The sequence below is a fragment of the Hippoglossus stenolepis genome, chromosome 7, assembly GCF_022539355.2.
Source record: "Hippoglossus stenolepis isolate QCI-W04-F060 chromosome 7, HSTE1.2, whole genome shotgun sequence".
Classification (NCBI taxonomy): Eukaryota; Metazoa; Chordata; class Actinopteri; order Pleuronectiformes; family Pleuronectidae; genus Hippoglossus; species Hippoglossus stenolepis.
The window spans coordinates 14,989,009-15,012,015 of NC_061489.1; the positions used below are offsets into that span (position 1 = coordinate 14,989,009).

Below are 23,007 nucleotides of genomic sequence, written 5' to 3' on the forward strand. Positions count from 1 at the left end.
GTGTAAAGCATCCTTGTTAAATGTCAGGCGTTACGGCAAATTCACTTGGTAGAACAACCTATTTGGTTTTTCTCCACAGATCCCAGATGGCCAACTTGAAACCCCTTCAACTGACCCACCTACAATGAAGCAGCATCCTGCTGAGGAAAGATAATGTTTAGAGAAAAAGCACAGAAAATAGAAGTAACATGGTAAATCGGACAATTGTGGTGTAGAAATGCTAATAAATCAGCCTGAACAAAAATGTGTATTTCAAGACAAAATATCATTTTTTTAAGTTAAATGTGTTTATACTGTATGAGAGGATGTTTCATTTTAAATACTGGCTCATACTGAGCATCACACACCTCACGAGTTAAAGTTAAGTCACTTTATGCTGATTAGTTGAGTCCATCTTCCACTTGTTAAAGAAATGTGTATCTGTAGTGTATCTGATGAACTCTATGAGTTGGCAGGTGTTGACACACTGGTATGTCTCTTTTGTTTCTGTTGTAGTGGTATATGAAGAATTATTTACTTTTACTTAAGTAAAAGCAAAGTATGAAAACAGTTAATTGCAATGAAAGTCCTAGATTGGATTATTTGATTATTATTTATACAGTAATGTGTAAGCAGCACAGTTAAATCGATCGAAATTTGAACACATTTGTATGTTAACATTGTATTTGATAGACAATTTTTGATAAAATGATCATATGGTTTGTGTATTAAATAAGTGGTACTAACTGTAGCTGGGAGTAGCCGGAAATACTTAAAAGTAGAATTAGAATACCAGTACCTCCAAACTGTTCTGACGTACAGTAAATTTTTACTTTATGTACGTACAGGACATCTGCAAATAAATGTAAACTGATACACATATGTAGGACAGGAAAATCTGACGACCATGAAATTTGAAAAATAAAAGCGCAGAACTTTTTAGTTTAAAAAAATTTATTATCATGAAAAAAGACAATCGTTAGAAAACAGATTATCACAAAAATAATTTCCCTACTCATAAAACCTCCTCTACCAGAAACTGTATCTGCAGAGATCAATGTCCATTTTCAAATCATGAAATTTCTAGGCTCTCTGTAGTTGATACAAAGCAGAAAAAACGACTAGGAAACAAAATCCAAGTCCTCTGGTACGAGTCCCACTTCTTTTGCAACGGTGTCGTCTTCCCTGAAGGATTATTTCATTTTGTGTCCATGAAGCGGATGTCCATGATAAGCAGCGTGTGTCCGGGCAGTGGTCTGGGTGATGGGGATAGCACTTTCATTACCTGTGTTTGCGTGTCTACATTTGTCACCACAATGAAGCCACGCACAGGGCTCTCCACTATATCCTTTCTTGCCCCTTCCTCTACGTCCTCTGCACTGCTCACGCTCAGCACATGATACGTGAGGTCTCTCCCTGGTGTCACAGGAACCAGCTTGAGCTGCGTGTCATCCTGAGACATTCCCAGTGGCAGGCATGAGTCTGGGATAGACGGTGCCCCGATCTTATAGATGCGAACGTCTGAGAAACGCACCTCAAAGGAAAAAGGGTAGAAGGACACTCCACGGAAGCCGTAGAAATACTCGCGGATTTTCTCATCCCGAGTCTCCCGCCGGCACTCTTTGGAGCGTTCCACCACCCCACCGGACTTAGGTAGGAGCACAACTCGGACAAAGTGAGGGAGGTCTCGTTTGAGTTCATTGTACAGTCTCTCATGATCCAGCACCAGCACCACATCCACCTGAAAGGCAGAGGCACAATGGACCAGAGCCTGGTACCCAGAGCCCTTCACCCAGCCACAGGTGTTGATGATGCAGCCTCCAACACTGGCCTTCCTGTTCACCTCACAGCGCTGGGAAAACACCTCAGCCAGGCATGACGTCAGCTGCACGTTATAAGAAAAGAACAGATTAAAGTGGGAGGTGAGAAACAAATAACTGATGAGAATGCAAAATAACTCTAACAAAATGTCCAGCACCTTTCTTCTCACCTTGTTGTAAAGTTTGATGTTGGTCCCTGGGGTAGTTGAGCCAAAGTGGTAAACCAATGGAGCCTGGACTGAGAAGCCCTCCTCTATGTCTGCCGGACGCTCGATGCACAGTGCGGACACTGTCCCAGGCACTGACACCTGAGGGGGCGGAATGTTCCTTATAACTCATATTGATCAGATCTGTATAATGGATATTCCCTTAAAGCCTGTGGCAACAATTCAATACCAAAATGTGGAAGATTATAACTATCCAATAAACAAATGCAATGTATGCCACTGGTACACACTGGGATGTAACACAGTCTGTGTCAATATTCTTAATGATAACTCCAAATCATCTTACCCCACTCTGTCCCACATCCAGTTCCACTAGTGTCGGCCTCCTGCCCACTCTCACAGCATAGCTTAACAGCAGACGGCACACTGTTGACTTTCCCACATCTGTGGGTCCAACCACCATCACCTGAGGGATGATTTTATTATTCAATGTCAATGTAAAATACATACATTCAAATCTTTCATAAAGGCCTCTGAATACAGTAGTTCTTTAATCAAACCCACCCTCGGCCCCCTCTCATTGTCCCGCTCTGCTTGTTTTCTCATCTGTTCCAGGGCAGCGTGTGTGTTCAGGTAGAGCAGCATGGGAGTGTCCTTGGACACATAAGCCACCTGTGGTGACGAGGGAGAAAAGCTGGGTCATTTGAGCCTCTCATTGATTAAATGTCAAACACGGGGTCATGCAGGTGTCAATGTGATACGATACGTCAGTAGTTTAAACACTGAGGTATCCACATGGAAACTCTCACACACTAACGTAGGCCCTGTACAGACTTGGTACAAACATCTGTCTCAGGTGATGTGATCAGATTTGACTTACCTGCACTATATGCAAATAAAAACATCATGCATAATTTCTGTTCCAAAAAACCAACCAATATTTTTTTTAGACCCTTCCCCTGGTGCTCACCTCTGGTTTGCCATAAAGGTTGACACTGCAGCCTTGCCAGGTGAAAACTGCAATCTTAGATCCTGGTCCAAATACGTACTTCTTGCTGCGGTTCAGCTCTGAACCAAACACCTCAGCCATTCCCGTGAGGAGCTCCAGCTCAACTTGCTCTGCCGCCTCTGCTGCCTCCACCTCGAACCGAAGCTCTGTCTCTTTCTCCAGGTCAAACCTGGTGCTGACCTTCCCAGCCGCTGGAGCATCTTCACTCGTGGTTTCCACACCCTCTGTTGCCATGACTGATGAGAGAAAAGTACATGAATACCTAGCAATAGTAGCCTTAAGTTTGGGGGAAATGAATTAGTCATTGTTGAATTATTTTCTTGTTTTTTTAAAGCAATTTTAATTTATTAATTAATAAAGAATGAAAATAACTTATTTTGCCCATCAAGTATTTACAGTATTACAACAACACAATGAGACTCAAGTACGGCACTGTAATACTTATAGGGATGCAACTAAAGGTTGTTTTCATAGCATATCAATACATTTTCATTTGATATCGACTTGGAATATGAATATGGATGGGTGGTTGTCAAAAGCTGTGCAACACAATTCTACAATATTTTAATCGTTTATACATCTAGGAAGACTCTTAAACAAGTGTTGCTCATACGCAATTTAGTAACATTCACATTAATACATAAAACAGTATCTGACAGAAAGTAGCCCCAGTGTGTGCCTGTTTAAATGTAAAGTTTCAATATAATGAATATGTGGCGTTTAAGTATTACATGTTTGTTTTTCTTACTTTACCCTGCCCACAGTCACAGTACTGAAGTACTGTGTTTAGTTCATGTTTGGAAACTATACTCGTCTCTTAATATGCAGAAGACAGTGCAGAACAATGGCGGCAGTGAACTTTCAGAAATATATTCAATGTACAACAGAGTAAGTTCAGTAAAAGATTAACACAATGAAATATATTGATTTTTAACACCAGACTCCTGCAAACAGACAGAGCACCTTGCTAGCAGTTAGCAGGCCGTGGCTAACTTAGCCATAGTAATTTCAGCAACAAAGGCTGAATGGCTGCCTGCGAAATCCAGCTGTCAGTACAGACTACTCCCGCAATGTCAGGTGAATATTTATAGATTCATTGTTAATAACATAAGTTACTTACGGACTATTTTCAAGCGTTATAGTAGAAAGAAGCTTCCCCACTCATGAGCCAACGCTGCTGTGGATGACCACGTGACAGTGAGGTCACTTCCTTGGCAACCAACCCGTAGCAACGTTCGACTGGAAGGAAAAAAATCATCTCAAACGAAACATTGGAAATCGATTTTTGTATAAGAATATTGTTTAAAAGGTAAACTATCTTTATTGCTGTTTATTCAATGTTTAATACAAACCGTATAACAAATTTAGTTTCTTTTGTAATCACAAGTAACTTTGAATTTGTTGATATGTTGGTGATAAAATGGATAAATACATCTAAATACAGATTGAAATGCATCAGTATATTTGGATCCCGATTAGATATATTATTAAACTTATACTTTTTTGAATGAATTTAAATGTTTAACACACAGCTATTATGAATTTTCACAGTGACACATTAAATGCTAATTTTGTCTTAATTGTTTTTATAGACCAAAGTTTTCTCTCAAGGCATCCATTCATAGTTGAATAATAGCCTAAGGAAAATATATGAATTAAATTTTGTTATTGTCTAATCAGAATACATTCATGATTCTGTCAATCCAGCACAAAACAAACACAAAGCTACACCCACATTATAACTATGAATCAACTTTATTCATCAAAACAGACATAAAAGCACAGTAACCACTGAGAAAAAGTGGGAAATGCTCAAAAACAGCATAAAAGTAAAATTTAAAAACGTGTTGTGTCAGAGAGGCTCCACTAGGTGTCGCACTGTATCAGGAGGATGTGAGCTGTTGGAGCTTGGATCATCAGAAGAAGGACTGAGAACATTCTCCTTGGTCGCTCCTCGTCATTCTGCCTCCACAGGCCACTTCTCCTGAACTGCATGTTAGGAAAGAATTATTCTGTTAAAATCTGAAATACAAACAGTCACAACACACATTTGTACATTGCATGTGGTTTGCGAGACCATTTCCAAAAGGAGACATCATAGTAAGAGCTAGAAGTGGTCAAATGTCGAAGGCTGACAGTGTTTCATAAGCTCAACTAACAAACAGTTAATACATCCTCTAGGTCAGTGACGCAAACTGATAAAATATGGTTATCCAGGAAATAGGTTATAACACATGGCTCTGCAGGTGAAATGAAAATATACATAACAGGAACTGTGAATCAAGACAAATACTCAACAGCAACAACTACTTACAAAGTATCTTTGGAAATGCTGGAACAACAACTAATAGCAATGAGGAAATGTGTTTTGAGTGTAACTTATTTGATGATAAAAGAAATGTATAATATTTTACAAAAAGATCCTTCGTTCCAGCATTTCAAGTTTCAAGAGCATATATTAAGAAATTCAATCTTTAAAAATTCTTCAAAATTCCAAATATATAGATTACAATATATAATTTGAACTAAACTTTTTCATATTTTAAAAGTTCAACTGATGTTCATAATCCTGTCGAGAAGAAATTTTGACATCTAATTTGTTTGGCAACCTCGTGTGAAACTTAAGTTCAAAGCAGAAACATTTTACCTGAGTTTCTATGTAATGTGTTGTCTCTCAAATTTAATTTAACTTAGCATTACTATAAATTAAAGCTGTGCGAGTGTGTAATACTTGAGTTTTTCAAACTTGCGTTTTCAGTCTAAGTGTCACACAGCTTTGACACAAACCTTCACTGGACATCTACTCAGGCTTCAGAGCCTCCTGAAGAGCAGCAACTACAACATCAGGTTGAGGAAACTTCAGCTTACGAGGCGGACCCTTCTTTATTCCGGTCCACAGAGATGTTTCTTTAGGGATGAGAAAAAGAGAACAGGGTCATTTGTAGGAATAATAGACGATAAATGGTACCACTCGTGTGTTACAAAAACACATTTTTACAATACATGACAGTATACAACTTTCCTTCAGACATACCACATGTCCTTACAATTCTTTACATATGCAATGGGCCCATTTTGCTCTGCAGGATCCACAGGCCTTTCTATGAACTGTTTTAAATGGGAAATGTTGTTCACTGTAACCATAGCTAGATCAACAAAATAAAACGTTGAAATATAACAGTATATATATAATAGACTGATTGATATACATTTGAAAACATGCTTTTGTTTCTCTTAAGTTTTTGTTGTTTTGTATTATTCGGTAAAAGACCAAATATAGAAACAGCCACACTTGGCTGAGGATGTCGGTCTTCCCTCTGGGACGCCATATGGCCGACTTATTATTGGATTCGCCCTTTTTCTCCTTCTCACCTTTGACTCCATCCAGTAGAGTGATCTCGAAGCTGTTTCTGCGGGGTTTCTCGCGGTTGAGGATCACAATCAGTCCAGGGTGGGCAGCCAGGAGGGCAGATTTCACCTCCTCGGCATTACGCCCATACACTCGTCAGCTCTTGCTGCCAGAAATAACCAGACAACTATCAGATGCACAGGGAACTAAAGCTGTGAATGATGTGTTGTTGCACATGATATAGTGACTTTATTTACTGTGTTGGAGAGCTATTGTGAGGTATATTTTATACTCATTAATATCACATTTTTAAAGCCATACTGTAATTATTTATCAAGTCTAGTTCAGGAGATCCTTATGCAGTGAAGGTTTTTCACTAACATCACTTAACTATGTCTAAGATGCACATGATAGATATATATATAGTTAGGATCTGTTGCTACTTAACTGTTAAATAATTGTGTTTTTGTTATTTCTTTACTGACCAAGTTTAGAAATCTGCTAATGTTTGATTTTACTTGTGGGGGAAGAGTTCAACTATAACCCAGAATCTGAGCACTTATATCTGCAAGGTATGGTGTGATATTATTTACCAGTGTTCGATGAGCACTCTTTGACCCTCCTGGCCGTTCTCTCCATCTCCTCTCTCCTCCTCCTTCTCCTTCTCCTCCTTCACGGATGGCTTCTCCTCTTCTACCTGAGACTCCGCTTTGCGCTTCGTCCCTCGGCGGCCTGAGCAACACACGCTTTTACTCAGTAGTCTTCATAACACAGGTAACATTTCCATTAGTGGCTACTTAGAGGTCACGTTGTATAAGCAGACAGAGCGGTCAGTCATGTCAGTCGAGTGCCAGGCTCTCAAAGCCTCGCTTAGAAACTGGACAACGTAAATAAACATATCATCAGTAAATCTCGCCAGTGTGGATGCTCAGCTGTTTTAGCCATGAAGCTAACGGTGGCTCAATGGCAGCAGTCACAAACATGAGATGACAGCCGCTATAGCAGGAGGTACAATGCACTGCACCTGTACATTAACTACAACAAGGCTACAGGACAATTCTATAATGGAACAATAGTCTCATTAACCTGTACAGTTGTCTTTCTACACAGTAAACAAACACAATACACACCCACCTGTTTTGGACGCCATTTCTGTTACAAAAGTTTCGCGCGTGTGGGGACTGTACCACCAGCAAGGGGGGTTTTTAAATATGACGGACCAAACCATTATTCTGACATCTTCTTTGCGGATACAACAAAATATTCACTATCTAGCACTACAAACACATAGAAGAGTTATTATATGTCATTTATTAATTTACAAGACAAGTATTGCTCATTTTGAACACATGCAAAAGTCTTCATACCGACACCACCTGGAAAAACAGGCGAATACACGAAAAAAAATACAAAAATAACAAGAATATTAAAAAAAATATATCCAAAAAAACAAACTGATAATATATCAAATTCTGTTTCTGTAAATGTGTTATGAAATGTTTTTTTTTTCTTTTTCTAAATTGTTGACTCTGCAGAGTATATAAATTTAGAATATATGCAACAGACGGGTCTGTTTGAGTACTCCATATATATATGTGGTACCCTTTACAGCATTGGCAATACTGATTTAGATGCTGTTTGTGATTATTGAAAAATCGCAATTTGTAAATTCTTGACCAGATTTTTGAGATTTCAGTTCTTGTTGGCAACACTATTGCATAGATATTGTATAGATGTGTTGATGTATGAAATAATTTTGAATATTATTGACACCCATAGTCCCTATAAGATAATATACATTTGTTTTGGTAGATCAAATGATACAAACTGCAGCATGTAATGTAACACATTTGAAACATGTTTTTTCAGAATGACAGGGAATATGTGTTTAGACCTTTGACAGACTCAGACTTTTCTTGGTGTCATATCTTCGTCATCCAGTCCCGCTAAAGCCTGAATACACTTTGAGATAACTCCCCCATCTGGGAACTCTACGTCCTCTGTAAACAGAGGGACAGATGAACGCAGGTCCCCAAATGTAGACTTGTGAGCAACGGCTGTGAGACAGCATCCAAGACAAACAAGACGCAAGTGAGAGAAAACCCTGCAGAGCAACAGACGGGTCTGTTTGAGTACTCCAAAGCCGTCGTGTTACTGAAATAGCCTTACCCAATCCCCATGTGTTTCACAGGGAACGTGGCAGCAGTCACATGTTTGAGCTCATAAACAAATTGTATTAAGGACGTCACAAGTTGCGTCTGAGCCAACAAATATGGATCATACAATGTCCCAGAGCGAGGTGGTGCGAATGACTCACAAGCGCCCATGTAATCATTGTTCTTTTGTTCGCAAACTCAAGACCCACACTTCCTGTGTAATCACTTTTACTCATGTTGTCGTTGCTTTATGATTAAGTCCTTCATTCATTGTGTCTCTTTCTTATGGAAACAGATGACACTAATCAAATTTCTACCGTCTCAAAATCTGTCTTTTCATTCTATTGCAGTGTACTTTTAGTCATGTGCTTGAACCTGGAGTGAACAGACCAACAGACAGATGTGCCCTGTCATCACCATCCTTCTCTCCTCTTTTACTTCTGACCCAAGACCGGATGCACAGAGCTCGTGGCTGTAGGGCGATCAACGATGCACAAAGTAATGCTCACAAACACTTGCATGCGCACAAGCGAGCAACAACAGAAGGCAGATTTTCATTCATAAATTCCGATATTTTTAGTTTTTTTGCAGCCACAGCATCACAGAGCCTGATTCTCACGGATCCTTGTGCTTTTTTAGTCTTGCGCAGTACAAGTGGCATTCAACCATTCATCCAGCGCTTCTATCGACAGCGCTTTTTCTATCACATACACTGAGGGCCAATTTCAGTGTCTTCTTAATTAAAAGACTGCAGGAGCTGGGGATCAAACCACAACCTTCTCTGGCTGCAGAGCAACTGCTCCGCATGTAAGTTAACTGCACTATTTCTGAATGTTTAGCTCTAAGTCATGAGTCATTTTAACAACTGAATCTATATTCCAGTTACATTTTCACAGTTGGAAGAGGCAGTTCTTCATTTGCTACAAAGGCCTTTACTCAAGTCCCACAAACACAATACAGTACACAAGGCCACTCATTTGTTATAGTTATAAGATGAACAGCCAGTTTTATCATGTTAACCACAATTTTTAAGTGAAGATAACTTGAAAATTATTTTCAATTTCCATATAAAATCAGTTATTGACAGTTAAGTCTTGTAGGTTTTTACAAGTCACTGTGATGCCACATTTAACTGTAGTGAAGTTCCATGTGTATGAATGCAGCTCCAGTTTTGTTTGTTCTTACATGGTGCACCTGAAGAATTACATGAATCTCCATAGTTTCAGTCTCCAGCTTTTGGGCTGCAGATGAAAACCATTTCAAAACCAGCTGCAGCAACCTTTCCTCAAGTGTTCCTCTCTGACATTTTGTAAATGTTTTGAATGTTTCACCTTCTTGCTCTTTTGTCATCCAGTCTCATATTGGCTTCTAATTGCTCAGTGGGTGAACTCGGTTTCCACTCAAAACATTTATACAGATGGTTTGAGGATCTCCTCATCTCTCTGAGGTGCCTCTATCTTTTTCCCCCCTCTTCCGTTTGGTGAAATGTCACGAGCAGAGGTTCACTGCCCCGGAGGCTCATGTTTCCACGTGCCGGACAATGAGAGTTGGTCAGTGTGACAGTGCTGCTAATGGTGTTCATCAATTATGAATGTTTGAGGTCAGTTGTCAGGTTGTCTGCAACGCTATACATTGTTCGACTTTAATTATGAACCTGTTATGTTCTTTAATGTAAAAAAACAAAACAGTCTCTGTTCTTTCTCATTATACAGTGGCAGTGAATCAGTTAATTTCATTCATCTGAAAGTCTATCTCTGCCTCTTCATTTCTGACGTCAGGGTGAGTCTCGGTTCGTCTTCTGCCAATAAGACATGTGTGAAGGTAGACGTCAGCAAACACGGCAATGGTACGCAAGCGAACACGTATGAGCCAACACACAGGCCAAGACAGGAATAACCATATGGGGGAGACGTTTGTGACAGGCAGAGAGAGAGGGGCTGGAGTGATTAGAGTTTAGACAAAGACGAAGTGACAGAATGTGAAAGGCAGGCAAGCACACAAAAGAGCGTCAAGAAAAATAGGAAAGACTCAGGCAGAACGAGTGGGTGCAGTGCATGAAGAGAAAACATCATCAAAGTCTGACAACTTCAGAGAAATGCTCCCTGCTAATGGCCTGGTTGTGTTCCTGCAGCGGAATAACAATCAACATGTCCCATGACCACCTGCTGCGTTCATGCACAGAGGGCAAACGCCCACTCCACTGCCATGAAAAAGCAACTTGGAAATATGGAGAGAGTAATCACATCGGTCACGATTGAAGTTTTTGATGTGCATTTCTCGAGGTGGTAAACAAAAGCTCTGAGGGCATGTCCATGGCCATCCGTTGCTGCCATCTCTGCAATTCTGTGAAATTATGACTCACAGTCAATGTCTTTTTACATAAAGTAAACTCAAAGTTTCTAAAGCTGTTTTACTTTGGTTGTTTTACAAATGTTTTCATATGAAATATTATGATTCACTGAGCTGAACTTGTCTGCATGGATGTACTCATTAAAAACTCGGGTAAAGGTAAATGTCCTTTAAGTTTCTGATCACAAACAAGGCCCTAACCTAGAAATTCTCAAATTTCTGCAAACTCTGTCATGTGAACAGTTTTAATTCTTAACTCCGCTGAAATGATTGTTGCAGTATGTTGTCTTGATGGTTTGCTGCATCGGATTCTTTGTTGTCAAAATGTGCAGGTTAGGTTTAACTGCAAATGTGTAGAGCAGAGGAGTGGAAAATGTCCCCCAAAAAGGACATTGTTAAGGACAAGAATGTCAGTGGGCTTGATGATTTATCTGCTGTTAACTATGACTGGGAAGAGTGAGGGAGTTTTCATCACACAGAGGAGGAAAACAAAAGAGAGAGAAGAGGAACAAAGAAAGGTGTGAAAATGATGAATAATTATTGAGCTAGACGACAAAAACGAGTGACTGGATACAGGCCGCTCCACCGAACTTCTCCAAACCTTTTTGAATTTGATCAAGTGTGTGTATTAGTGTATGTGCACATGTAAAATCACATGCGTGAGAGTGTGCGACTTCATCATCGTCATGATTACCATGGTGAGAGTTGGTCTGGTGAGGGGGTGTGTGCTGATTCTGGGACACATCGTCACATTTTCATTCTGGCATCTTCCCATTTCTTCCCCCTAACACCCCCCACCCCTAATACAGCTCAATATAGCTGCCAACTGCTCATGGTGACGAAACAGACTGGGGCGAGGAGAGAGCACAGTTGGGATTGGTCACCTTCACCATACACACTCACTGTGTGACACTTCACACACTGTCATACACACAAGTACCACCGCCCTTTTCTAAGGAGTTTGACAAGAGCTGACATGATGCTGTTAAAAAACTATTTCTTGACTTTTTATATTTGTCCAAAATGTTGAAGCTATCAGATGACAGAGTTTCAAATGTTATCAGCTCTGATATTATTGATCACATTCATCATCAAGTCCCTTATTTTACTGTGATTTCAGTCCAATACTGTTTAACATACATCTTCAATCTATTCTTGTCCGTATGGGTTGTGTTTGTCCTAAAGTAGCAGCTGACTAACTTTTGCCCACTTTTTGTTTTCCTCTGCAGCGTTCTCAGTGAACAAAGACGACAGTGACACAACAAAGAAACTACAACTCGCTTCAGTTTGATTGTTTCTTACATTTTTTTAATAGAGCCGAGCACTTCTCATACAAGGTTTCTCATTGAAAAAATACAGAATCTAACAGCGGCGCAGTATCTTTCATGTTCTATCCAGAACGTCACAGTTATGAGTCAGATGTTAACATCTGGGGTTGAGGAGGAGCATATGGTCGGCATGAATAATCCACATCTCAATCAGGATTGGCATTGTGTTGGACAGATGGGTAAACACCCAAAAAGACTCACTGTAGTCAGAGAGGTTGTCATCTCAAGAGATGGTTTTATGTGTGACAGTTTCGTTGTTTTGATGTGTTTATTGTTTGTGTGAGAATAAAACACAGATATGAGTCATTGAAACCAGGTGACACCCTGGGATTTATTAAATATGTTCAGAAGATAAAAAAACATCAACTCACATTCCGGCGCATTTTTGAAACAGTTCAGGGTCTAAGTCATATGAATTTAGTGCATTTAGGACACACACACACACAGACACACAGACACACACAGAAGAGGTCACCTCCTCAAAACACTTTCACTCACACACAACCACAATCAAAACAAAAAAAAACACACACAAAACAGTCTGACGAGCGAAACACGTCGTCTTTACTAAGCATCTCTTTATCTATCACTCTGCTCATGTTGACAGTGAGCTCTGATATGTTGAATCTATACCATCAATGCTCTAAACACATTGATTTTTGATTCTTTATTCAGTCTGGGAAGTCAGGACAAGTTTTTCTGAAAGAGGAAGAGACTAGAAAACACAAGGGGTGAGAAGAAGTTTCCATATTTCAGTTGTTTGCCCTTCGATTTACGTTCTTACTATCTCTCTGTCACCACAAGCTGTCGTTTACTAAATGGTACAAAAAGGAAAGTACAAAGCCAGCTAAAATACAGAGCGGTGTGTGATGGGTGTATATACAGTGATGATGTGGGTGGTGGATGTTTGCTGGCATCTCACACAGGAGTTTGAATCTGAAGGAGGCGAGGAGCCTTGGCTGCAGATATAACGATCCTCTCGTCCTTTTCTGCCTTTGGATATGTATCTAAAACTCGCTCTCCTCACATTGTATTGATTTTCTTTTCACTTTAATTCTCTTTTCTTTCCTCGACCGCCTCTTGTTATCTGGGTTGATCAACCTCTTTCTCCTACTTCTGGCGATGCCATGTAAACCTTTAAATCTCTCTGATAAAGGTAAATCAATGACGGATAATGTTAGCAATGATTGGATGGTGAGTACTTGTTGTAGCTGTTGATAATTCCCAACGCCTGCGTTGTTTACAGCTGTGATATCAAAAAACATCTTGAGACCCCATAGCTGTCTGCACAGGGTCATTTCACAAAACCGTTGTAGGTTTTTACCTTGAGACTGTTGATATTAGAATCAGTTTTCATGATGTTATCTCTGATGCTTTCAAAGTCTGAACCACTAAGCAGCAGCTACTTCGATACTGAAGTCCTGTCCTGCTCTACGTCAGCTTTAATGATCTCTGCTCTTTAGGTAAGCTCCCTGCTGCCTCGCCTGTCTCCTGCAGTATAGCACCTCGAGGAGGTGGCTGAAAGGAATCAAGATCCAGGTTTATGTTAGAGTAGGAAAGAGCAGGGGGAGAGTTTAGAGGAGGAAAAAGGAGTGGAGGAGGCAAGGGTTCAGCCAAAAAGGAGATGAAGGGAGAAGGTGACTATGGAGAGGGTCAGGAGGTGGAGAACGGATGGAGTGATGAGTGAGAGGGAGGATGAAGGGAATGCTGGGTTGTCCGAGCCTTGGGGGCACTCCAGCTCGAAGCAGGGGACGGAGGCGTCTTCGTTGCCGTAGTTGGCCCAGTATTCTTCTGGGTCCAGCTTGGGGAGTGCCGCTTCATCGGCCGACAGTTCATACTTGGAAGGGATGGATTCGACGGGGGTCTTGGGGAGGTACTGAGGCTTTACAGCGGCGAAGGGGAAGGCCTTCACCGTCTCTGAGCTCTTCTGGTGCAGGGCCTTGGACGAAGATGCGGGCTTGTTTTTGGAGAACCACCAGCGGGTCTTGGTGCTGAAGGTGGTCGTGGTGGTTCCAGCCATGGAGCCGGGGTCAGCCAGGGGGCAGAGGGCGAAGTCCAGCTCCCGGAGGAATCTGAGGTCTTGGCCCTGACGCTGGGATGGGGAGGTGCACATGAGGTCGGAGGAAGCAATGCGGGCTTTGCGGAACCACTCCCACAGGGGACGAGCTTCGCAACCGCAGGACCAAGGGTTAGCATTCAGACGCAGGAACTGGATGCCCTGGACGTCTTTCATGGCCTGGCCTGGCATCTCGGCCAGGGTGTTGTTGAAAAGGTAAAGGATGGTCAGGCGGCCCAGGTCACGGAAAGCACGACGGTTGACCTGCCTGATGCGGTTGTCGTGGAGGAGGAGGCGGTCCAGGTTGACCAGGCCTCTGAACGCATTCTCAGAAAGGGCACGGATGCGGTTTCCGTGTAAGAAGAGATGGGTGAGGTTGACCAGATCTGAGAAGAGGTCATCCTGCAGAAAGTGGAGCTGATTCTCCTGGAGCAAAGTCAGAATACAAGAAGATTTAGTGCTGTGGAAAAGCAGGTGGGAAAATTACAGATCCTGGGTCTAGTTGATGGCAAAAATGTGTGAATGATTCTCTATGACATCTTGGCAGGGACTTGCTACAGAAAACTGAAAAAACACCGGACGATAATGAAAAAACTTTGAAAGATAATTTTCAGTGTACTGAAATGAGTGACTGTCCAAAAAGAAGGAATTTATTAAATACTTAAGATAATCATTGAAAATGTTTTCGAAAAGTGTAAATTGTGGTTGGTGATGTTTTTTTTTTTACTGAACAAGTAACTTGGTTATATTGTGTTGGTTTTGAAGTTCTGCATTAAGATGAGTTTCATTCAGTGTTCTTATTGACAGGAGGGGCTTAGAAGTTACATTTATGGGGCTTTCAATTTATGTGGTTTAGTTGAAATGTATCTACTATTTGGTTCTGAGATCTACTCTTATAATATGTTATTGCATATTAGCTTGTAGTTACAGTTTGGTTTTATTGTCTTTGGCTTTGTCTCATCTGGGTTGAGGCTACTGCTGCTGTGTGTGTGAACATTTGTATGTATTATACACTCATTTATAGACTATGTGAGGATTTGGCAGCCAATCATTTTCTAACCGTGACCCTTCTGTGCAAGAGTGACCTATTGTGCTTTTTCAATAATATGATGATCACAGAAATGTCAGTTTAGTTTAGTCTCTGCTGAAAACTACTTGTGTTTAAACCATTTAACATGTGCAGTATAAATGTGTCTCTGTGATGTGCAGCCTGTGTGTGGGGACCCCGTACAGTGACTGATGTGTTCATCAATCTATACTGAAACAAAAAATGTGTGTTCCTACAAACACAAGGGTGTGTTGCTGGGTATATGTCTGGATTCTGGCTGTACCTGCAAGTAGAGAAACTGCAGGCTGTACAGTTTGTGGAACAGGTCATGGGGGAGAGCGGCCAGCTTGCAGCGGTGCATGTGCAGGCTCTGCAGCTTCTCCAATCCCCTGAATGCTCCACCTTCCAGGCGCCGCAGAAGGGGGTTATCACCCAGATCCAGCTCCTCCAGAACCCTCAGGTTACTGAAGGCCCCGGCCTCGATCCATGTGATGTTGTTGCCGTATAGCCACAGCACCTGCACAGATTAAAGAGAAATTAATCATGTTTTTAGAAGAAAACTCAAAGAGTGTTCAGGATTCAAATTAAGGCAATTCAGCAGCACGCAGTGTCAGTATTTACCTGAGTTTCAAAGCCAAAAGAGTCTGCGCGAAGCTCTGTGATGCGGTTGTTCTGCAGAAAAACACGCTGCGAGTCATAGGGCACACCAGCCGGCACTATGGTGAGGTTCTGGGACTGGCAGCTGACCGTCATGGGCGTAGGGTAACACACACACAGTCTGGGGCATGCGGCCAACCCGCCTGGCTTCACCACCACCAGCCACAGAATCAGCCACAGGGTCAGTCCACCTGGAGAGAGGGAGGGAGAGAAAGAGGAGGTTATTAATGAAAATTGAAGGAACACAAGTCAAGGTCAGGTCAGCAGCAAAGGAGCATTGTTGCATTGATAAGCTCTGGATTGATGTGCACATTGTGTGTGATTCAGCTTTTGGTCTTTCTTTGCTGTTGTCTGTCAAACCTGAGGCTGAACACAGTGATTCTTTTTAGCACAGCTGTGCTCTCACCCGGGACCTGTTGATGATCCCCAGAACTTTGGTGTTCATATATAATTCACCAGATTACATTACAGAAATCATTCATCCATCAATATCCTCCTGATCACTTTACAAGGGTATCAATTATCTATTGTGCCAATATTATTAGAATAAAAAAAAGTCATCAAATAATATAGAATAAAAACTAGTTAGAGACAACAAGCAGCGATCACACGTGCTTCAGTGCATTGCATTAACCTGCTATCCTAGTTCTCAGGCTATTTCCCCCCAGAAGCTTTTCCGTTGAGTGGTACAGGAGAGAGGGCACGCGTAAAACACGTAACCAGACCCGGATTGGTTTCGGTTCCTGTTAATATTGCAACAGCTTCTTGGCAGAGATCGGATAACGCTCACAAAAGTTTTCGCCACGGGAAAAGTACACGCATGAAATAATGATGAAGTTCCCATTCATCTGCTGCGCGCAAGATTTTCCAGCGGCTCACCTCTTGACCCTCTAACAAGTTGGACTATTAGCTGCGCTGGACGCTGAGGGAGAACCGGAGTTGGAGCCTTTTTAGGTGTAAGAGAAAACCTTTCTAGAGTCTCCGTGAGTCTTGTTTACATCAAACTGGAGTGAGAAATAAAGTTCAGTATCATGTGCGCACCAATCAAGCTCATTTATCCGTGCGTAAAAGAGATGGAGAGCCTGGATGACGAGGTTTGTGCAAACTTACTGAAATATTTACAGGAGAGTCTATACAAATTTAGAAAGCAGGTGATTTCAATAAAATGTCACCATATACATTTACAAATAGATGGATAAACCGGATACGTAAATAGCGTGCACTTGACACAGCTCATTTGCGCACCAATGTGTCCAAAAAGCGCGCACTTCTGACTCTATAGGTGACGTCCTTTTAAAGTTCTGACACCCATAACTGTAAAAAACACACTGTATTGAACCCACCAGACTGTTGACATACAATTAACATGCATCCCTGCATAAAAATGCCTGTGCGTAAAACCACAATAACATACACTCAGCAGTTAACCACATGAAGGCTGTTCTCAGTTTTTGAAATCTGTTCAAAGAACCACTGATTTACAAGCTGCAGCACCAAATCACAGAAATACATTTACAAAATCAAGACCGTGCAGGGGCACGCTGGTGGAAAACTTACTCTTGAAGTTGTGGGCACGGGAGCTCCTCATGGTCCTACGAGCCTCCATCTCGAACCAAAGCCGAAAGCGAGTTAGCCTGCGCAGCGTGGAGATGCCTGCTTGCTGCTATCTCTGCTGAGGTTCAGCCCTGGTGATCGAGTCGCTCTGGCTTGAAGGCTGTGACGTGAAGGAGTCCCGGGTGTTTTATACCCGTAGCCGGCTCTCGCCCACAGACGTGGGCAGCGGGGGTTCCTCACTACGTCAGCCCAGGAGGAGGGGTGAGAGTCCCCCCAGGAAGCGACAGGAAAGGCAGCGGCAGTGTGGGTGTGAATCTCTGTCCACACGGTGGTGTTACCTTAAAAAGCAACGCACCACTCTCTGCTTTTTATTTGAAGTTATTAAACATGGTTCACTGGATTTTCCGGGAAAGCCCAATATGATAGGAATGGACATATGCATGGTGGAGGTTGTTTTTTTTTTGGTTTCAAGAGTAAGAGTTTAAGAATACTTTTAGGCATGGCCACTGCTCATTAAGAAAAGTGTTTGTGTGGTCACGTGCGCTCACATGGGGGTTGGGGGTGGACAGAAGGTGGGAAAACTCATTTGGCATTAAAGCCAAAATTCATTTGTCTCATTTGGTGTAGGCCAGTTTGGACACGAGCCGAGAGCCGCCTACACTTCAGAACAACAGACGGACTTGAAAAGGTGAAACCCAGCGGTGGAGCGAGATGATCTCACACGACATATGGACCGATTTCACACATTTATTAAAGCAGCCACTGTTAAAGGTCAAACTAAATGCTAACTTCTCACCTAGATGAATATTGTGCTAGTTCCTCTCCTGGTGCACCACGGTGAAGGTGAGGGCCACTGTGCCCTCTGGATAAGTCACAGAATCGCTCTCATTTTCCTTTGGCTCCAGTAAAAACGAGCTGCTGGGGAAGGTGCCTTGCAACATGCGGGCATGGACGTGGGATGGGACGGGACACGGAGGTCTTGTGAGTCGTGTCAGAGCAGGGGTGGGCTGCTTTTACTCACTAATTATGTCTGCTTTGCATGACACTGCCAGGTCCACATGATGCACATCATCTGTTCCCGAGTGAACACACACTCACCAAAACCTGCCCCCCTGAAGGTCATGTGCAGCTCCAAGCTGTGAGCGCAGGGCACTATTGTGGAGTCACACTGTTTTTTGGCTGAAGTGAAGTATGAGGGAGGCAAACGTCTGTGTGACTAGTAGACCTCATGGGGACTAAAGCCTGGGCCTGATATGGCTAAAACATCATGTTTGAGCACATGGTTAGGGGTAAGATGTGTAGGTCAAGGTTAGGCTGAGGCATGAATTGGTCACGATTAAGGTTTGGGATAAGGATTGGTTAGACTGTCCACAATAAATGGAAATCAATGCAGAGTCCCAATAGGATAGGTGTGTGTGTGTGTGTGTGTGTGTGTGTGTGTGTGTGTGTGTGTGTGTGTGTGTGTGTGTGTGTGTGTGTGTGTGTGTGTGTGTGTGTGTGTGTGTGTGCAAGGTTCTTATTTCCCAGAATTCCCACTTATGAAGACCATCCAGAGTGACACTGTGGAGTATTTGTGCACACCTATGCATGTGTTTCTAACTTGAGACATGTGTTATGTAAATCATATATTATAATATATACAGACGTTTTTTTTTAGAATGTATTTCACACAACATACACGCTCACACATCCCCCTGCAGTCAGATCTGCCCTCTCACTCTCAGCAGCCTGCTGCTGTGTCAAAGTGAATCACGGGTACACTGGCATTAGAACTGGTGTAAACACAGCATGTCCTTGTTGCTGACTCCATAACCTACACACACACACACACACACACACACACACACACACACACACACACACACACACACACACACACACACACACACACACACACACACACACACACACACACACACACATGAGAAAACCTTCGTTTCAGGGTCGAGAGGTGAGACATCTCCAAGAGGCTGACTTTTGATACATAAAGTGTTTTTTTTTTAAATACATTGATCAAACTAAGCGTCTTCTCTATATTCCTTTATGTGTTTCAGTTTTAATTTTTTTCTTGAGAGTTTAGGCTTGGTCGGGAATCAAAACACTCAGAATTAAAGGCCAAGGTTCTGCACCTTTTTTCAAATCCAACGTAGTGCAATGTGTAGAAATTCATGAATCATACAAAATGTGGGCGTCATTTGTGGCATCGAAAGTCTGACAAGACTTTTTAACAAGACAATGAATCATTTGATATTTAATTGTTGTGTCAGGAGAGAAGCTCCAGTTTCTAAAGTTCATATTTGCAACTCCTTCAAAATCGTGGTTAAATGTGGGCATCAGTCTTTCTTTTTTCACCAAGAGTTAGGAGAAAATTAAAAAGCATTCGTATGAAATCCTCTTAACTAAGGTTTAAAAAATCTGAAGAAGTAAAATAACAGAAACCTTAGCTGTAGATGTGTGTGCATGTAGCCACTAAAACAGGCAGTAAAGGTTAGATAGAGGCATGTTATACTGCCAAAAGTATGTGGACAACCAAACATTACATGGCGAAAAATTTAATTAATGTAAAGTACTTTTGTTTTTATAAAGGCAAGAATAATACAGCTGCCACAGAGGGTTTTATAATCTGTATTGTAGACCTGCTTAGACCCTCCTTTCTGTAACTGTGGAGCTTCAACAGCCTCCTCTTCTCCACCAAGGCTTTCCACTGGCAGGATGATGGGACCTGTATTTACGAATTAGCTCCCAGTCAGCTTCTCTCCGCATGAGTGAGGTTCAACACAGTTGTTGGGTGATACAACCAGTGCACTCTTTCAACCCAAAGCTGCCGTATGAGGGATTAGTCGTGGCCACGTTCCATTCAGATTAAAGTCTCACAGAGAATCACATTAGATGATTACAACTATGTAAAAGTAAAAGTACATTAGTATTGATTGAAAAAATGCACATAAAAGTACCTTTGTGAGAGTTTGATTGTCGTGAATAATTATTGCATTATTTTTTTTACTGATGCTTTCACGTGGAAGTAGCATTTACTGTTGTACCTGGCGATGCCATTAGCGTTTCATGATAAATATAAAAATATATAATTGTATCCGTTTAACACTGCATTTACAGCTGTCTAATAAATGTGTAAAAAAGAGGAATATTTCCCAGTGATATGTGAAGCAGTAAAATTAGTAGGAAACTACAATAAACAGTGCAACAGTATCAGAACGTGAACGGGCCTTGAGAAAATTTAGACTACTTTCCACACATCAACAGCCCCAGAACACGAGTACACAAAAGCGTCCACTTACATTTGTCCACATGATAAATGACATGAGCGTCACTGTGCTCATTAGTCAGGATTCATTTGTTGTGCTTATATCTGGGTAACAGCCTGAAACCCCCGAGCATCAGTCAGCTCCCTATGTTTCTACCCTTTTGTGTGATTCATTAATTCAGTATCAGATGTGTTCAGACAGCAGCTCACCACATCAGATGGAAAACAAAACATTGAAACTCGCAGCACGAGCTCATTAACGTCTCCTGCTGCTCCCATCGAAGAGAGCAGATGCAAGTTAGCGTTTTGAGTAAATTTACCAAATCTGCGTCAAGACAGAAATCCTCAGTGTTTGCAACAGATTCCGTCCAGAAACAGCTTATACACACACACACACACACACACACACACACACACACACACACACACACACACACACACACACACACACAATCACCTCATTAACAGATTTATTTTTATCCTCCACTCCTCCCACCTTCACTTCATATCTGTCATACATTTGTTTATGCAAAGTGTATTTTTAAATTGACTAGATACTGAGGATGATGACGCAGATGAAATGGGAAGAACCTGTCACATATGCACATGTCCCCTGCACACACACACACACACACACACACACACACACACACACACACACACACACACACACACACTGGGCATGACAGACGCTGTGGGGCTTGTGGTGTTGTGGCAGAGCAGGTGAGAATTTGAGAGAGGCTGTTGTGGAGGAGTGTCCCTGTTATTTCAGGTTCAAACTCTGCGAGAGAGATTTCTCCCCCCCCCCAGACGATTCTGTCCTGTGTGAAACTTCTCAAGCAATGTCAGTAACAACATGACAACTCCCACCCAGACCATCAATGTGGTCTGTGGATCACTGGATAATCTGGAAGTCGTTGCGTCTGGGCTTGCTGTGATTCTTGCAGGTTTGCACTGATTCATTAAATCAGATCAGACCGACGTTAAAAGCTTTGGTCAGTTCTGCTCTGTTTAGACGATTGCGTTGCTTTTTTATTTGAGCTCCAGTCTGCTTCTGTCTTCCCACCAACTGTTGTCCATTTTCCCCTTTTCCAATGTCCTGCAAGGTTGCGCCAAAGTCACAGGACATTTTGGATGCAGTAAAATAAAAATCTCTAACTTCTCTGATGAGTTCTTTCAAGAGGTACTCAACAGATTCACATCCATAAAGTTGGGGTACTTGTGAGGGTCAGTATTAAGGACGCTGCAGCAGAGGCTGAAATATCCTCACTTTTATATCCTACCCTTCCCATAATGCAGCTCAATTGCATCTTTCGTCAGACCCTCCTGTGCTAAAAGCTAGAGTCTCTCCAACTCCACGCCCACGGTTCATGACGCAGGAGAATAAAGTAGATTCCAAGCACAATTTGAGAAAACCCTGATGAAAGAAAGGAAAAACCACAGAGGAAATAATAAAACTGTTTTCAGGCTGCGTTGTCCCCCTGAAAACAAGTGGACTGATTGTGATGTGTCAAACTTGTAGTGTGTACCTTTAATTTGTTTATATTACTTGATGGTATATTGTTTTTTTTGTAACAATCTGAGCATGTTTAAATTTATGTAGACCTGTATGAAGATGGATAGTAAACGCAGGTTTAAAAACATGGATCTTAACAGTAATGTCGATATCAGTAATGAGGTGAAATATCTTGGACATTTTATTACTCATCAAATGACAGATGCTGGTATTTTAGGCAGGATGTTTGTACATTTCTTTTGTGCAGGTTTAGTCTGTGTACAGGCGTCTCTGTTCAGAGCATGCATATCACTATACCGCCGACTTGTGGTCAAATTTTGAAGTTGCTCATAATGATGCTGTGAGAATATTACTCAAGTGACCTAAATGGTTTGAAGTGAGTGAGATGTTTGTGGTGGCAGGAGTCTATACTCCTAAATAAATGAATTTATTTGCCGGCTCAATGACTCTGAAAATAAAATCATCTTGGTTTTATTTAATATTAGGCTCAGCACTACACACACTACCAATTAGCTTGACATTAATTTATAAAGCCTATCCTCATTTGTTCTTTTGTTTGTATTTTATTCTATGAAATTATAATGTATTTTATCTGGACCCTGAGTTTGGAAAGTAAATATATCATATAATATCCTACTTGATTTCACATTTTAGTAATTTTAACTTGTCAGTTAAAAAAGACTTAAAACCTTCAAACAAAAACTGGGAAAAAGCCTTTAAATATCATCTAGTGTAAAACACAGAGTTACCAGAGATG

General features: G+C 41.6%; 3 protein-coding genes across 3 annotated transcripts; all 3 read right to left on the reverse strand.

Moving 5' to 3' along the window:
• Positions 1–915: 915 nt before the first annotated feature.
• clp1 (cleavage factor polyribonucleotide kinase subunit 1) lies at positions 916–4,206 on the reverse strand. The gene is made up of 6 exons (XM_035162389.1): positions 4,096–4,206; positions 2,937–3,211; positions 2,531–2,638; positions 2,313–2,432; positions 1,970–2,107; positions 916–1,864 (listed from the first exon to the last, which is right to left on the reverse strand). The coding sequence occupies exons 2-6, from the start codon at positions 3,207–3,209 to the stop codon at positions 1,178–1,180; spliced, it is 1,326 nt and encodes a 441-aa protein (XP_035018280.1). The 5' UTR covers positions 3,210–3,211; positions 4,096–4,206; the 3' UTR covers positions 916–1,177.
• A 505-nt stretch (positions 4,207–4,711) lies between these two features.
• selenoh (selenoprotein H) lies at positions 4,712–7,509 on the reverse strand. Its single transcript, XM_035161551.1, has 5 exons — positions 7,459–7,509; positions 6,918–7,056; positions 6,348–6,490; positions 5,763–5,882; positions 4,712–4,964 (listed from the first exon to the last, which is right to left on the reverse strand). Exons 1-4 carry the CDS (start codon positions 7,472–7,474, stop codon positions 5,776–5,778), a joined length of 405 nt encoding a protein of 134 aa, XP_035017442.1. The 5' UTR covers positions 7,475–7,509; the 3' UTR covers positions 4,712–4,964; positions 5,763–5,775.
• A 4,702-nt stretch (positions 7,510–12,211) lies between these two features.
• On the reverse strand, positions 12,212–17,614 carry rtn4rl2b (reticulon 4 receptor-like 2b). The gene is made up of 4 exons (XM_035160644.2): positions 17,476–17,614; positions 15,883–16,109; positions 15,545–15,778; positions 12,212–14,639 (listed from the first exon to the last, which is right to left on the reverse strand). The coding sequence occupies exons 1-4, from the start codon at positions 17,522–17,524 to the stop codon at positions 13,767–13,769; spliced, it is 1,383 nt and encodes a 460-aa protein (XP_035016535.1). The 5' UTR covers positions 17,525–17,614; the 3' UTR covers positions 12,212–13,766.
• Between the last annotated feature and the right edge of the window lie 5,393 nt (positions 17,615–23,007).

Excerpts from the sequence above, each read along its gene's own strand:
- rtn4rl2b (XM_035160644.2), bottom strand. The coding sequence starts at position 17,524 with ATGGAGGCTCGTAGGACCATGAGGAGCTCCCGTGCCCACAACTTCAAG. Across the intron at positions 16,110-17,475 it reads CCGTGCCCACAACTTCAAGA|GTGGACTGACCCTGTGGCTG; the intron begins GTAAGTTTTCCA and ends CCCTCTCTCCAG. Across the intron at positions 14,640-15,544 it reads TGCAGTTTCTCTACTTGCAG|GAGAATCAGCTCCACTTTCT; the intron begins GTACAGCCAGAA and ends ACTTTGCTCCAG.
- clp1 (XM_035162389.1), bottom strand. The coding sequence starts at position 3,209 with ATGGCAACAGAGGGTGTGGAAACCACGAGTGAAGATGCTCCAGCGGCT. Across the intron at positions 2,639-2,936 it reads ACCTTTATGGCAAACCAGAG|GTGGCTTATGTGTCCAAGGA; the intron begins GTGAGCACCAGG and ends TCGTCACCACAG. Across the intron at positions 1,865-1,969 it reads ACATCAAACTTTACAACAAG|CTGACGTCATGCCTGGCTGA; the intron begins GTGAGAAGAAAG and ends TATAACGTGCAG.